At 36.1% G+C, this 14,969-nt stretch overlaps 1 protein-coding gene across 4 annotated transcripts; it reads left to right on the forward strand.

Annotated features, from left to right (window-relative positions):
• Positions 1-6,749: 6,749 nt before the first annotated feature.
• On the forward strand, positions 6,750-14,769 carry LOC129303076 (cytochrome c oxidase assembly protein COX11, mitochondrial). 4 transcript variants are annotated; one of them, XM_054942093.1, is made up of 9 exons: positions 6,750-6,909; positions 7,521-7,679; positions 7,879-8,067; positions 8,418-8,781; positions 8,859-8,911; positions 9,490-9,511; positions 10,029-10,133; positions 13,944-14,024; positions 14,100-14,769. In XM_054942093.1, exons 3-9 carry the CDS (start codon positions 7,988-7,990, stop codon positions 14,199-14,201), a joined length of 807 nt encoding a protein of 268 aa, XP_054798068.1. In that variant the 5' UTR covers positions 6,750-6,909; positions 7,521-7,679; positions 7,879-7,987; the 3' UTR covers positions 14,202-14,769. The 4 variants fall into 4 exon arrangements, with proteins under 4 accessions (XP_054798068.1, XP_054798066.1, XP_054798067.1 ...); XM_054942092.1 differs by having other exon boundaries at positions 6,752-6,909; positions 7,499-7,679; positions 9,474-9,546; XM_054942090.1 differs by having other exon boundaries at positions 6,752-6,909; positions 9,474-9,546.
• Positions 14,770-14,969: the final 200 nt, after the last annotated feature.

Here is a 14,969-nt window from a genome sequence, read left to right on the forward strand (position 1 = left end):
ACATTTTTAAACATTAAATTTCTCAAAAAATACCTTTCATTTTTTAACAGACAGAGTAACAAATACTAGCATTTTCTTTGTTTCAAAATATTTGCTCCAGGGAAAAAATGTTTTATATTATTTAATCTTTTTAGACTTTAAAATTAAGACACTCTTTGATGATAATATTCTTATTTTATCGTTAAAGGCGTTAAAGTATTTTTAGTACATTGTACCTCACTCCAACAATTTAAGAAGAGGCAAGATTACGCATGTCAATAAAACTCAATAATGATATTTTATAAATTTTTTTTTCAAAATCAAAATATAAATTTTTAATTTTTTTCATTTAATATAACTTTAAATCTATAATCATTTCAATTTTTTCTCTAATTGAAGGATAATATTAGAAAAAAATTATTAATGAAATCTTATTTTTGTCAAATTGTCTATATTTTGCCACAACGAAATACTTTATCTGTCTCAAATTATAAAATACTTTTGGAAGATATTCAACATTTCAAAATATAAGATAAAAATAAGATTTCATTAATGATATCTTTTTCATATTACCCTACCTATTATATTCTCTCTCTTTAATATTGTTTCATTAAATGAGTATTAAATGAAGAAAATTTTTAAAAGTTTATATTTTATTTTAAAAAATAAAATTATAAAATGTATTTAATGAGATTTATTAGTATGTGTGATTTTATCTAAAAGTTTTTTATGATTTGAAATAGAGTAAATACTTTAAAAGTTTTCTTGTAATCGAGGACAAACATATATTATAGCACCTCCTCCGGTGTTTTTTTATAAATCACATTTTATAAGTTTTTTTCCCTTTAAATAAGTCACTTTCTTTTACTTTTTATAACTTTTGATGTATAATTTCAAAAATATTTTTTAGAAAATTCTAAAAAGAAGTGCAATATTTCAAATTCTCTTCCCACCCATCAAATCACTCTTTTTTAAATTTAGCAATAAAATTGAAAAGTAATTTATTTTTAAGATAATTTTATTATTCTAACTAACTCACCTTGATTTTGATAAGTTAGTTAGAAATGATTTATAAAAATTAGAGGAGTATGTTTTTACATACTTCTTTAATCTCATTTATAAGGCACTTTTAACATGTTTTATTAAAATAAAGAAAAACCTTAAAAACTCATTCACTCCATCTAGAAATTTAATAATTTATCAATTTTGTTCCTATTAAATATTATATATATTTTAATAATATTTTCTCTCTTTAACATTTAATAGAAGTCAAATGGAGTGACTTATAGAGAAGACAAAAAAAATTCTCTCTCTATCCTACAAATAGGACTAGAGGGAGTATTAATTATATTTCTCAATTCTCAATCCGTGTGCACTAATTTTAAATGATAAGTATATATTTTTAAAATGAAGAGAGTAAATGAAGTTTTCAATTAATGGATTGATTGGTGTTGGCATCAGTTCTCTCCCACTCGCACCTGGTTGTACCGCGAGATACCAAGTCCACTAGAGTATAGCATATGGGGGAATTGAAGTCACTTTAGACACATTCAAAGAATATCTTAGAAAAATTAAAGTAACGTAAAGGGGCAGGGATGTCTGTAAAACCTGTGACATTGTTAATGTTTCCACGTGACAATATTTTTCTTATTCTTACTAGTTACTAAAATAATACTAGTGCATAAAATAAGTAGACAATTTCCAATATTCTCTGGGTTTTACTTGAATCATCTCTTTGTTTTAGACAAATGCACAAATGTCAAGGTTCAAGACGTCAATTATTAATTGAATAATATAATTTGATTTATTAATGTCGCAAGAAGGAGACAAAGTTAACAGGGACCATAATTATCATTGCCGTGCAAGACGTGATTTGCAAAGTCAAACTCTTTGATAGTAGTAAAATTATCTGTCCCTGATTAACGTGTAATGGAAAATCAAAACATAAATAGTAGTAATTAATTTGTGTGGTCCTCCTGTTAGAATGATGCATTATTAGGATGTAACTTCTTTAAAAGATAAAATAATTTAAAGAGGGGGAAATCTTAGTTTACATTTTTTTTTTCTTACCCTCCTTCTGAGTTCTGATAAAGAGAAACACAAAGGTTTGATCTTATGGCGCATACAAACTGCTAAACAATAATTCATAAAATGTGACATGCTAAAATCTGTCGAGGTTTTTTAATTCGCACCTTGTATTAGGAGGGCTAGCTAAACTACCATTAATTATATGTCCGCAGGAATGACAAGTCCTCCAAAAGTTTCTGCACTAGCAAGCTCAATTGTTAATGGGTTTGGTGAGAAAAGCAATTTTTCTCCGTAATAGCTTTTCTATCCATATCATGTCCGTCAATTTTTTTGCATAGTATTTCTGATAAATTAGTATATATGTCTTTATCCTATAGGAAACCCAATGGATTTATTACTACTTAACTGCCATAAACTCCATACTCTTTTTATGCTTATATTCTTCTAGAGCTTCAGTCATATGAGTCATGAATACCCTTAACGGACCCCAAAAAAAAAATCCCGATGTTTTTGTCACATACGAATTGTATAGTTTGTACCACTAACGGGAAGCAGCTAGAATAACCCAGGAGATTCCTCTCTGAATTCTAATTTCCATTACTTTAGGCCTATTTTACTGAGAAAAAAGCTATTTCTAACGCCCTACATAGCAGCTACAGTAAACACTGAACAATTCTTGCGGCAATAGGTGGGATAATAGCTAGGTGCTATATATGCATCTATCTATCTATCTATATACATATATAAAGGCAACAGTTTCATTAATTAAACTTTGAAGAAGGAAAGAGGGGAAAGAGAAGGGAAAGTGTGAGAAAGACACGTCAAAGTCTGCTATTGTTGTGTGACGGATGAGAGGAATTGAAGAGAAGGAGAGTGGGGTCCAAAATTGTCATCCCCTTTGACAAGCGAATATATTGAAGGTGAAAGACCACCACCCCTCCCAAAGAATGTACCGTGCAGTTACCACCACATGCATACTCAAACTCAACCACCCCCACCTCATCAATCAAATGAAATTATTTGAATTGACAACCTCTTTGCCCTTTGTGCTTACTTTTAATAATGGATGTCTATAAAAACCCATTATTTCTCATTCTAGTTGTCCTTTTCTATTTTTTATTAATAAATCTGAACTTTTGCAACATAAAGTTTCACAAAAATTAAACTAGAAGAAAATGGGTAGACTATCATGTTCATGAAAGCTCACCAGAAGGAGATGGAGAATGTAACACGCGCGGTTCTGAAGGAAGAGACGACAAAGAAATGATCCACTTATGTATTGGCTAAATCAACAAATGGGTAAGGGAAAGTCATTGCCATCATGCATTATTACAATTGACACATGGAACAAAGTTGTACGCTTTGAAGTTGACATGTGAATGCGAGCATTGAGAGAGAGAGAGAGACGGTTGAGCAGAAGAAAGAGGAGGGGGGGGTGGTGGAGAGATATGTAAGGTGCGATAACCTTATTATGGCCCACTCCTCGAAATGAGAATAATAAATGCAAAGTGGGCAGAAGGATACAGTACTCTTTTGGCAGAACAGAAAAGAGGTCCTGATTTGAGAGATGAGGAAATGATTTTGTAATCGATTGCTTTATGATTGATGAACATTGAAAAGTATTCATTTGACAGAGAGAGAAAGAGAGAGAGAGTGTGTGGAGGAAAAAAGCCCTCTTTTTTCTCGATCTAAAGCTGTTCATTTTTTTAACTTTTGCTTTTTCAACTCTGACATGCCAAGACAATTGAACGGGAAGGGAACTATTAATTATAAGTTTATAGAAAATGCAGGGTGTGCATGGCTTGGTTATTAGTGCAGTACCTTAGTACTCTGCCCTGTGTAGGACAGATTATATTGGTGACCCTTTTAATGACATGTTTCCCTCAAATTTTCACTCAAGGAACTCTATGGTTAAGGAAGAGAGAAGGGTATGTTTTTGCAATTTTACAATCCGGGCGTGTGTGTGTGGGTGGGTGGGTGTGTGTGTGCATGTGTGGGGTTGGAGTGGGATGAGAGACTGAGGTTTCACATCAAAGACTTGTTAAGGGCCCTGAGAAGCGAGGCTGACATTGTCCTTCACGAAAGTCGCTGACTCTATTGTCAGCCCCGCATTTAAAGCGCGCTCTGTTTCTGTGATGTCCAAAGCACTTTGTATCGTTGCACCGTATATCATGCCATATACTGCCATTCTATATCACCTTTTCTACTTTCTTGATTCATGGTTTCCCTTGGAGACCCTAGTTTTGTTTTTGTTTTTTGTTTTTTTTTTTTTGGTGTTCCACGGTAATATCACATCGCAAGAATTTAGAAGAAGCTAGATTTAGCGTGGACAGTTTTTATGGCTAATCTTGGAAAAGGGGCTGCAAACTCTCGAGGGCTAATTTTGGTTCTCTTTATGACTGAGATTTGAACATTCTGTGATTAACAGAGACATGAGATTTTCAGCAAAGATTTGACTAGTAATGATTGCCTGTTATAACCAGGCCATACAGCGTTAACTTCTAAACAAGTTTCTGCACACAAAAATTCCAGTTCCTTTTCTGTTTTTTTTTTTTTTCAAACCTTCCTCGTCTTGTGCCGGAAGAGGGAAATGAGGTTAAATTAAAATTATCATCTGGGATATGTCATCAAGACGGTGCGATGAGACAGAAGACGAAGCAAAATAATTACTGGGTGACGTGTCATCAAGGTTGAGACTTTTGTCAGGTAGCACTGCCATACTATTGAAGTTTAGGGTTTGATCTCCAAGTGCTTATGTTATAGTAAAGAGTGAAGAGCGTGCACGCCTAGTTTTCTTCAAGGGCATCTACTTAAGCTAATATAAATTTGAAATACTTCGTGGGATGGACCTTATTGTGGTCCTTTCCTGTATTAATTTTACAACCCAGAAAGCCGAAAAAAGAGATATGTTTTCACTTGTCTGCTTGATCTTAAACCAAACCTTTAAGATATAATGGGGACCAAGCAGGTAGAACAGATGGAGTGGTCCAAGGCTTTGCTGGACCAGAGACCCAACAAAAATAACTGGACTTAGAAGGTTCCCATAAGCGTCTTATGCCACCGAAGACTACTCTTGTCAGTCTCTATTACTTTTCTATTTTGCAGGGCCATCTCAAAACAGGGTGCGTTGTGTCCTTGGTATATACCAACTAGGGGTACATCTCTAAATACCTATATACTTAGTTCAAGGACTCACTCTTCATGTTGCTGCGAAATTTAATATCAACAACGAACAATTTCTACCATGTGAGGTCAAGTGACTATACACTGCAATAAACAGAAGAGAATGGAATAAGGCACATAGGGCTGGCTTTATTTGACTCAGCCTTTCATATTTGTTTCAATGGGCTCTCGTGGCTAGGGTGTACGACTAGAACAATGGTACTGAGTATATGAAGCTTATATGATAAAGGGTTTTGGTTCACGAGGAATTTCCATGTCCAGTCGCTCTCCTATTCATCAATATAATACTTCTTTTCATTGTTTTATTTGTTTTTCTCTTTTGAGAAACGAGCAATGTGGTCTGCCATGTCACTTAATGCTCAATTCCTCAATTTCACTTAGCAGACTCCATGAAACTCGTTTAGGCATTTTAACAGGCACAATGCCTGCAAAAATATGAGTGACAAATTGTTCTTGTTAAACAGTTTCCTTTCCTTAGAAGAACAGTCGGCATCGGAAGAAAGTTGACAAAATCATCCTTGAGTTATATAAAACAAAAATCGAAACCAAATATGTCCAAAACAACCAACCAAAAAAGAGTATAAACGATTAGTCAAGAAATGAAGCATTTATGAAGAAGCAAATATATCATCAATTGTCAGTACTTCAGCTATTAAAAGGAGACATCGATACTTACTTACATTGCCAATCCAATGCTGCAAATCCTTCGTTCATCATCTCCATCTCTTATTGGTCAGGCAAATTTTTTTGTAGATTTTCGAACTATATTCCTGCGTACAAATGTTCCAGAAGTCACGCACAGAATTCTTATAAATCAGCAGATATCGAATATCCTGATCAATTTTCTTTTCAACAAAATGCAATTCATCAAAATCATAAAGTAAACAAGAAGTTCGATTTGTAACTTCGATAAGTTCTGGATTGGTTTCGTTTTAGTGATGAATGCACTTCACTGCTTGCATTTTGAGCAAAACACTACTTTAAAATTTTTTTTTTTTTTACCAAGATAGCGTGCAGCGTGAAATATATTATTCAACATGCATGCTCAAGCAAGTCGATGTGATGAAAGCCAATCTCCACAATCTTGGAAAGGCAATAGCAAGGACTAGACGTAGAGATTATAGAAGTAAACCTCGCTTCCCTCAATTGAGTATAGCTATACACTAAATATAATCACCTCTCTTAGGGAGACTGTTGTGAGGGATTAGTTTATTCCACTAGATTCAATCTTAGTTGTTTTTTCTATTTTAAGAAAATACATGTAATTGGAAAGCGAACACTTGTGCCTCACTATGCTGGGCCTTCTTGTTATTGAGGCCTCCAATCATCCAAGCCATTTGAGTTTTTGTTTTCGGGTCTCTTAGGTGGAGGAAAAAAATATAGATTGGACCTTCGGGTATAAAACATAAGATAGGCTAAAATGAATATGGGCTTGTACGAAACGTATTGCGGTTATAAAAACTGTCGTAAAGCCTCTGTGTAGTCCGTATTCCACTAATAAGTTTTGTTTATATGTATTGGGCCGAAAATCTAGCACATCAAATATGTAGAATCATCAATAGAAGCTGCTCAGACCTGAGCATCGAGGAGAAGAGAAGGGCGTGAGAGGAGGAAAGAGAGAGCTAAGAAGCAGAGAGCATGTTCCTTGTGAAAAGTGGAAGAGATTGAATTGAAGGAGGCTGGCAGAGGAAGAAATTAGCTCCAAGAAGTGAAGCAGAGGTAAATTTCTTCTACCTCGATACGTGTCTTGCGCTGTCGATGCTACCATTGCTAGATGGTTCTTCTTTAACATGCTCTGGTTGTGGAAGGATTTGCGTAAATTTGGATACATGCTCTCTCAATGGGTGTTTATCTCTTGCGAATTGAAATTTTATTTTATTTTATTTTCTTCATGTGCTCTGTATTGAACGATGGAATGTGCTTCTTTAACTCTAAACTGAGGATAACTAGATTCTCTTATGCTGGTATTTATTACAAGTTCTGGAAGGATTTTGAAACTGATTTGAGTCGCCTCGCTTGGCGGTTAAATTTCTTTTCTAATTGATGTTGATCTCGTGTGAGTATGTGCTTAGACTCGTGATGTTGTATGATTGCAAATTCTTACTGAGTATAGATGCCGTTCTCGCTCTGAAGTTTGGGATTTAGATGCTGTTAAATGTTCATGACCATGTGCAATTTTGTGACCCTACATTAGAAGTGCTGGTTTGGCCTGCTGTTTTGATATTAATATTATTATTTTAATATAAAATATAGAGTTTAGAAAATTAGATAATCCTTAATCGCACTTTAATGCTACTGTATAACGGAGACGTTGCCTTGTCCTAAAAAAGCCATCGACTTCGACGCTAGCTGCTCGCGCGTCTCGTGTGCTCTTTCCGACGGGAAACATCCGCATCGAATTTCTTATTACACCGAGCTCAGCTTACAGTGCCGTTTCGCCATTGCTTCCATAATTGGCCGCAGCACTACCTTTCTCCGTATTGCCCAAGGTTTCTTTTTCTCTCTTGGCTCTGTCGGAGCATTAAACCCTAGATTTCTTTCGAGTTGGAAAGCATTTTGTTCATTTGTTTATGTTAAGACTATTCATTTTCAGCTGCCAAGTTAATTTCAGTTCAGTAACTCGTTTAGAGATTCAAACTATGCAGTCTCAATCTTATTACTCTTGCTGATTAATTTTTCCTTGGTCAGACTTTTGCAGGTATTATTAAAGTCCAACTATCATTTCTCACCTTCATTTTATCTTCTTCGCAATAGTACTGAATGTCCTTTAATTGCTGGAAACTCAGTCCTGGCGAAAATGTTGTGTTCAAGGCTAATTAAGAGAACCCATCTCTCGCTGTATCTTAAGAATTTGCAGCAATTGTCCTCTGAATCAAGGTAATACAGTACTGTATTCAGTGACATATATTATATATTTTCAGTTTCCTTCCTTGACCGCTGTCAAAAATTTTATGGAGAGATCTTCTGAAGCATTTTTGTAATTAAAACTGGACACGTCTTCTATGGCATGCACTAAATTTTGTGGTCTACTGCAAATGAAGAGATGCACTTTTGCCTCTGCAAGGGATGCGTGCATTTCTGCTGCGCAGGAGCATTATTTGTTAAATACTATAAAACTAAATTTAACCTTTGCTAACTTCTCTTCTCTTCTCCTTTTGACCAAAAAAGTGAAAAGAGTTAGCTTCATTTTGATCTGAGTTCTTTTGATAACTTTCTTTATGATTCAGGTGCCTTTTTATTGTTACAGAAGGGTCAAGCAAGACGTTCACTGATTCTATTAATGGATTCCAGCGGAATTTATCTGGAAATATATGGCTCTCAAATTTTAAGAGGCAACTTAGTACAAAGTCTCTATATCAGATTTATGGTTCTTCAGCTTTTGCTGCAAAGAATGGTGGCAGGTCATGTGCTTTGCCTCATTTTCGACAGTTCTCTTCCTCCCATTTGTCCAGAGAACAGAAATCACGAAAGATGCTCATATACTTAAGTGCTTTGGTTGTTGCAATGGTTGGAAGTAGTTATGCTGCTGTCCCCTTATACAGGAGATTTTGTCAAGCAACTGGCTATGGAGGCACTATTCAGCGGCGTGAGGTTTGATTAAGTTTCTTTTCAAAATTATTGTCATTTTTACTTCTTTCTGCTGACTACTACATTATAATTTTATTCAGACTGTTGAAGAGAAAATTGCTCGACATGATAGGGATAATACAGTTGCTACAAGGTATTATCATGATTTCTAAATGTGGTTATTCTTGTTCCTCTGTGTGTTGAATTATGCATTTGAGTTCGTTGTTCAAGTTCCAAAAATCTTTATCATTTCAACATATTCTTGTGTATTTGGTCATATAATGAAGTCCTGATTGAATTTCTTTATGCTCCTCCTCATTTATTCCTTTATGTTGGGAAATTTTTGTAGCATTCTCTAATCTCTAAATAAAAGTGAAAGCAAAGAATTTTTTGCCTACAAATATATTATTTAGCTTTATGCTTTACTTGAAGAGAACTCTACACTAGGAATTTGCCTCTTTTAAATTGGGAATCATATTGCTCTTTTGGGTCTATCATGGTTTGTTACAATTGACAAATCAAAGGGATAATAAGTGATGATCTAGGGTCAACTACCTAGGATGGTTGTTCATTTGGCTTTTACTACTCTTTAACTATCTCTATGAAGCCTGCTTACGGTATATTATTCAACATACCTCAATTAGAATTCAGTTTTTGAGATAGCTGACTTTGTTCAAGTGTTATTGGTTTGATGAGTTGCAATTTATATCTTCTAGGGAAATTGTGGTGCAGTTCAATGCTGATGTTGCTGATGGTATGCCATGGAAGTTTACTCCTACCCAGAGAGAGGTTTTTCTTTAATTAACATTCTGGAACTTCTAGCTAATGTCTGCATATCAGATACAAATTAGATTGTGATATTAGTTGTTAAAATTTTCTGTTATAACTTGAAAATCTTGAATTTATTTCTATTACTCTTTGAAGTATTAACACTGTCAGCACAATAAGGGGGGGAAAGCTTATAGTCTAAAGGGAACTTCTGAGATTTTATAGAAAAGGCTTATTTGTCATAATTCAATCATTTAGGGAACAAATATGTTTCTACTGTGTTTGTACCTTATACTGAGTTTGAATCCCCTATGTTGGCCGCTTGTAGTCTTATCTGAAGTTAGCTAAAATTGAACTGATACCAAGCGTACTTTGCGTTCATGATTAAGTAACCCCCCAACCAAATGAAAAAGAAATAGAGAGAGAGAGAGAGAAGAAAGGAAAAAGAGAAAGAAAGGTTAAACTTTTTGTGTATCTATTCATTTATTTGATTATTCACTCAGGTTAGGGTCAAGCCTGGAGAAAGTGCCCTTGCATTTTATACTGCTGAAAACAAAAGCTCGACTCCAATTGTTGGTGTTTCTACATATAATGTTACTCCTATGAAGGTATTCATGAAGACTCTATTTTTTGAGACAAAATGTGTGTGCTTAAATCTGGATCTCTGAGCTGAATGGTAGTCTTCAATCTCTCTCTGCTGTGAAAGATGCTTTGTTCTGCATGATTGGATTTCTTGATGGCAAGGATGACTTCTGCTTCTTCTTCTTGTGTTTTTTTTTTTTTGTGTTCTTTTTTATTCCCTTTCCTTCCCCCCCCTCTTTTGGGGAGGGGGTACTGAATGTTGCAAGGATTTGATGAGCTTCACTTGCATCTTGGTTATCTTCTGGGTCTCCACGTGTATTCTGACTTACAAAGTGCAGTTCATACGTTAGATTAGGCTGTTTTTGTGGAATGTGTTCTTGGACTGGGTCTCCATTACCTTTGTAGCCTTATTTTATTTTTATTGATGATGTTTGCTCATCAGACTTGGTGTAAAACCTGTTAACTCTGTGTTACAATGGTGCTGCACATTTTAAAACTAGAAAGTTTATATTTCTAAAAGACTTACATGTTGAAGTCCCAATTTTGGTTTAAGAGAAGATTGGATTAGATGTGTTTGTGGTTGTATAGTTCTAGTCGTGCTAGAGACACAAAGTCTAAATGTAAATAGGGGCTCCTAAGCTTTCTTACCACAAGTTATCCAGATGCAAAGATGCAGCAGATGTTTGAAGGAAAACAATTTGATTAATGGCGCAAGTTTGCAAAGAGTTGCAGGAATACAAGAAAGTGGAGAAGTAAAATCCTAAGTGCAAAACAATGTAAAAGGGAAATAGAATGACGAAACTTTGGTGTTTGTGTTCCTTTTAAACTTGTTGCTGTCCTTCCTGCTGGACTCAGTGAGTAACTCTAAGCTTTACACTTCTGCTTTGCGTCGCTAAGCAACTTGTTTACGTTGAAGGCATCTATGTTGGGTGCAAGTCAAAAACCTAAGGAACTTTTTATGCCTGATTACCCACCATTGCTTAGGCGGCACATCGCTAGGTGGAACAATGTACTAGCCCCTCTGTTTGATGGGCTTTGGCTTTGAAAGGAGCTCTTTTTCTCTAGATGAGTCGAATTTTGGCTTCACATACCATCTTGTGGGTTTCCCACACAAGGGTTTCCTTGTGCTTGGGGGTACTAAATATTACTTCCTAGATGGCTCTCCCAGTTGGTCTCATACTACTTTTGGCTTCTCTGGTTCCTCCCTAGATGGTCTAACCTCTTCCAGACATCCCATGAATATATCAGGTCTAGGTTGATTCTAGCATATTGAAACTCTCGTGTAACATCTCAATCTCTTCACCTTTTGTTACACTGTTGGCTTTTTCTAGAACTCCAATTCAACTCCACAACAGTTAGCATTACAAAGGGCAGGAATAGGTCTTTATCCACCACCATTGTCTCCTCCATTTTTGGAAACTTCAGTATACCCTTGTCGATCCTATCCTATATCACATTTTTGAAGGCCTAACAGTTATTAGTAGCGTGGCTCCAAGAATAATGACACTTACTATAGTCCTTCCCTTTTCGTTCTTCTTGAGATAGTATTTTTTAATTAGTTGGAGATGAACTTACCTTTCAACAAGTAGTCGAAGATCTCCTCGATCTTGGAGGTGTCGAAAGTGTACTAGATTGCATTTGGCTTTTTTGGGGCTTCAGAGGTTGCTTTACGCATAGGAGCTAGGCAAGTGAAATATCTCACACTCTTAATCTCGGCTACAACCACTTCAACATTGCCAAAATAAGTCCCAATGGTAGTCTGCCTGTAGTGGTTTTCCTCCTTTAGCAATTTTTCATACCCACAAACCTTGGATGCCAACTCATAGAAATCTTAAAATTCCATGCCTTGGAACTTTTTGCGCAGCTCGATGTCTAATCCTGTTGTTGTTAATTTGACAAACAATGATTCAGGCAGAGGCACGTTGCATTGGCCTCTCAGGCTCATTAATTGAGCTAGGTATTGGTATAGTGACTCGCCAACACATTGAGACAACTTGCACAACTCCGAAAGGCTTACCTCAAGCTTAACCCTATAGAATTGGATGTGGAATTTGTGCTTCATTTTTTGTCCAAGCAAACACAAAATTTGGGCTAGCAACGTGCACCAAGTGAATGGCTGGTTCGTGAGGGAGTTAGGGAGTAGTTTCAATTTTAGATTGTTGAAATTGTCTTGGTTAGCTATCTCCCCATACTAGATCATGAATAGTCCAATGTGTTCTAGCGTGGACTGAGTTTTGTTACTTGAGAACAAGGTGAAGTCTAGTATGCAATAGCCCCTAGGATATGGATTCTCCTAATCTATGTACTTGGGGTATGGCTTGGCAAAGGCAGGCCAACCAATTGGTTTTAGCTCGACCCATATATATCTTGTATCATATCCCTTATTGCGTCCACATTCAATATTTGGTCTTGCATGGTTGGAACATGGTTCATTCCGATATGACTAGCATGCCCCCTAGCCGCTTATGTTGGTACCTTGGAGGTAGTACAAGGGAATGTTAATAAGGTTAGCAAAGCGGCAAGGGTTTGAAGTGTTCCTTACTTAGCCTGGACTCCAAGGGCTTGCAGTAGTATTTGGAAGTCCTCCTGAGGGGTTGCCCCCTAAGTGGCCCATAACTAGAGCCTGCCTTACTGAGTCCTCCTCTTATAGATGTGGTTATGTTTCTCATACTCTTATGTAAAGCTTGCATCATAGTTTGCTAGTGCCTTCCCTCTTAGCATTCCATGGCGCAGAGAGAGAGAGGGAGGGAGGGAGGGAGGGAGGGAGAGAGTAAAAATGTTGTTTCTCCTCCATTTGCCTATCCATCCAGACGTAGATTCATTTCAACAGTTATGTGACGAGTTTGTCAGCAACAATTAAAGGAGTACTAGTGTCATCACTTGTTTTAGAGGCCTGACTCAGACTACTACTACATGGTAATGGCAACAAAGGTTCTTGTTGTCCAATCCCTTCAGCATCATATGTCATTGGTTCTTTAAGCTTTGCAGTTGCAGTTGCAGAACCTTCTCCTAGCTCATGCGAACTAGCATCATTTTTCCTATTCTTATCCTTATACTGTTTGGGCATCTTCCTATCAAGCATGCCACAAGTTGTTCGTGGTTGTATAGTTATAGGTGTGCCAAGGCTGCAGGGTTTCAATGTTGACAAGGGTTCTTGAATTTCATCACCACAGTTTACGCAAATGCAAAGATGCAACGGATATGTATAGGAAAACAATTTGATTAATGGCACACGTTTACATAGAGTTGCAAAAGCACAAGAAAGTGGAGAAAAACTAAAATTCTAAATGTAAAGCAATGTAAAAGGGAAATAGAGTGACAAAGCTTTGGTGTATGTGTTCCTTCTCTTTTTCCTTTTCACTGAACCCTATTATAATGTTCATCTAATGCCGTTATGTCTGCAAAACAAGGAGTCTGGATGCTTGTGCTGAAATATCTGCTCCTACTTGGCACAAGCTTGCAAAATTCGGGGCACGTTCTAGTAACAGTCTCACATCCAAATAGCAGTCTTTTTGATCTAGTCGTTTCAAGTTTACAGGTTAGGTTTTTTCAACGACTCTGCACTTTGTCAAGGTGGTTTCCTTTACACAAACCGGGTTTTGCTTCATTTGATGACTTATCGGGCCTGACTCTTCATTTGTCTTGGCCTAATGCTTTGTTTCCTGTTCTTTTCATCTCTTTAGGTGTTCTCATTTTGCCAAACTAATGGAGAATCTTATCTCTAAATAATTGATTTAATTTTCTTCTTTATTCTTTAGTTCCACACTTCCCTAAAACAATCATGGAAGAAAAATGAGAGATTTTGTTTTTCTTTGTTTTTTCTTTTTAAAATACAGGCTGCGGTTTACTTCAATAAAATACAGTGTTTTTGCTTTGAGGAGCAGCGGCTACTTCCTGGCGAGCAGATTGACATGCCTGTAAGTGTTGTCAGACTGAAATTTGGTAGTAACTTGTTGGACATGCTTCTTGATATCATGCTGCTCGTATCGTAGGTATTCTTTTACATTGACCCAGAGTTTGAGTCGGATCGTAGGATGGATGGTATCAACAATATCATATTATCCTATACTTTCTTCAAGGTCTCAGAAGAATAAGACCAACTCAAAGATTGTTGCATGAAATTATAGTAGCAGTGGCTCAAGGTCAAAGGTCAAACGATTCTTAGGACATTTATAACCATCAAATTGTGGAAGCCTTGTCCTTTTTTTTTTTTTTTCATACCTATTTTTCAACTTTAGCTTCAATAATAACAAAACATGCTTAGAGCTTGGCCTACAGTACCTATACGCTGTGAAAGAAAAGAAGAGTGAAATGTTTTTAGCCAAAAGAAGAAGAAGAAGCAGCTATTCATCCTTGGAGCTGGCAGCTATCAAGTCCTAATTTTCCCCCTTGCAGATTACAGCCATGCAATTGGTTTTTTTTTTTTTTTTTGGGTCCAATCAGGTTTTTCTCAAACCTTCTGCTCATACGCTGGTTGACAAGTTGTTATTTAATGGCTACTTGATTGTTTTACGTGACCCAGACGATTGACAAATTCATATTTGTGAGTTGTGACTTTACATTAATGATGGGTAAACTTTTTTCGTTGGCTTGCTGGGCACTTTGACAGAGACGATTGTTCTGTTGTTTCGGACATGTATAGAGGATTTGAACTTTGAAAGAGTTGTCTGAGTCTCAGAGATCTCTTAATCTCATTTGTAAGTTACTTTTAATATATTTTATTGAAATTAAAGAAAACATTGTCATTAAAACTCAATAACTATGTTTTAAAATTTAATAGAGTTCCACCTTTACTTTTAATGAAGACAAAAACAATTATATCTTTAATAAAGGTAGAAAGGGTTGGCCACAAAATAAATAAG

Source organism: Prosopis cineraria, unplaced genomic scaffold (genome assembly GCF_029017545.1).
Source record: "Prosopis cineraria cultivar Desert tree isolate PC_DT_omini unplaced genomic scaffold, ASM2901754v1 PC2, whole genome shotgun sequence".
In the NCBI taxonomy this organism is placed as follows: Eukaryota; Viridiplantae; Streptophyta; class Magnoliopsida; order Fabales; family Fabaceae; genus Prosopis; species Prosopis cineraria.

Coding starts and splice junctions, on each gene's coding strand:
- LOC129303076 (XM_054942091.1), top strand. CDS start 7,988: ATGTTGTGTTCAAGGCTAATTAAGAGAACCCATCTCTCGCTGTATCTT. Junction 8,068..8,417: donor CAATTGTCCTCTGAATCAAG/GTAATACAGTAC, acceptor TTTATGATTCAG/GTGCCTTTTTATTGTTACAG. Junction 14,025..14,099: donor GCGAGCAGATTGACATGCCT/GTAAGTGTTGTC, acceptor CTCGTATCGTAG/GTATTCTTTTACATTGACCC.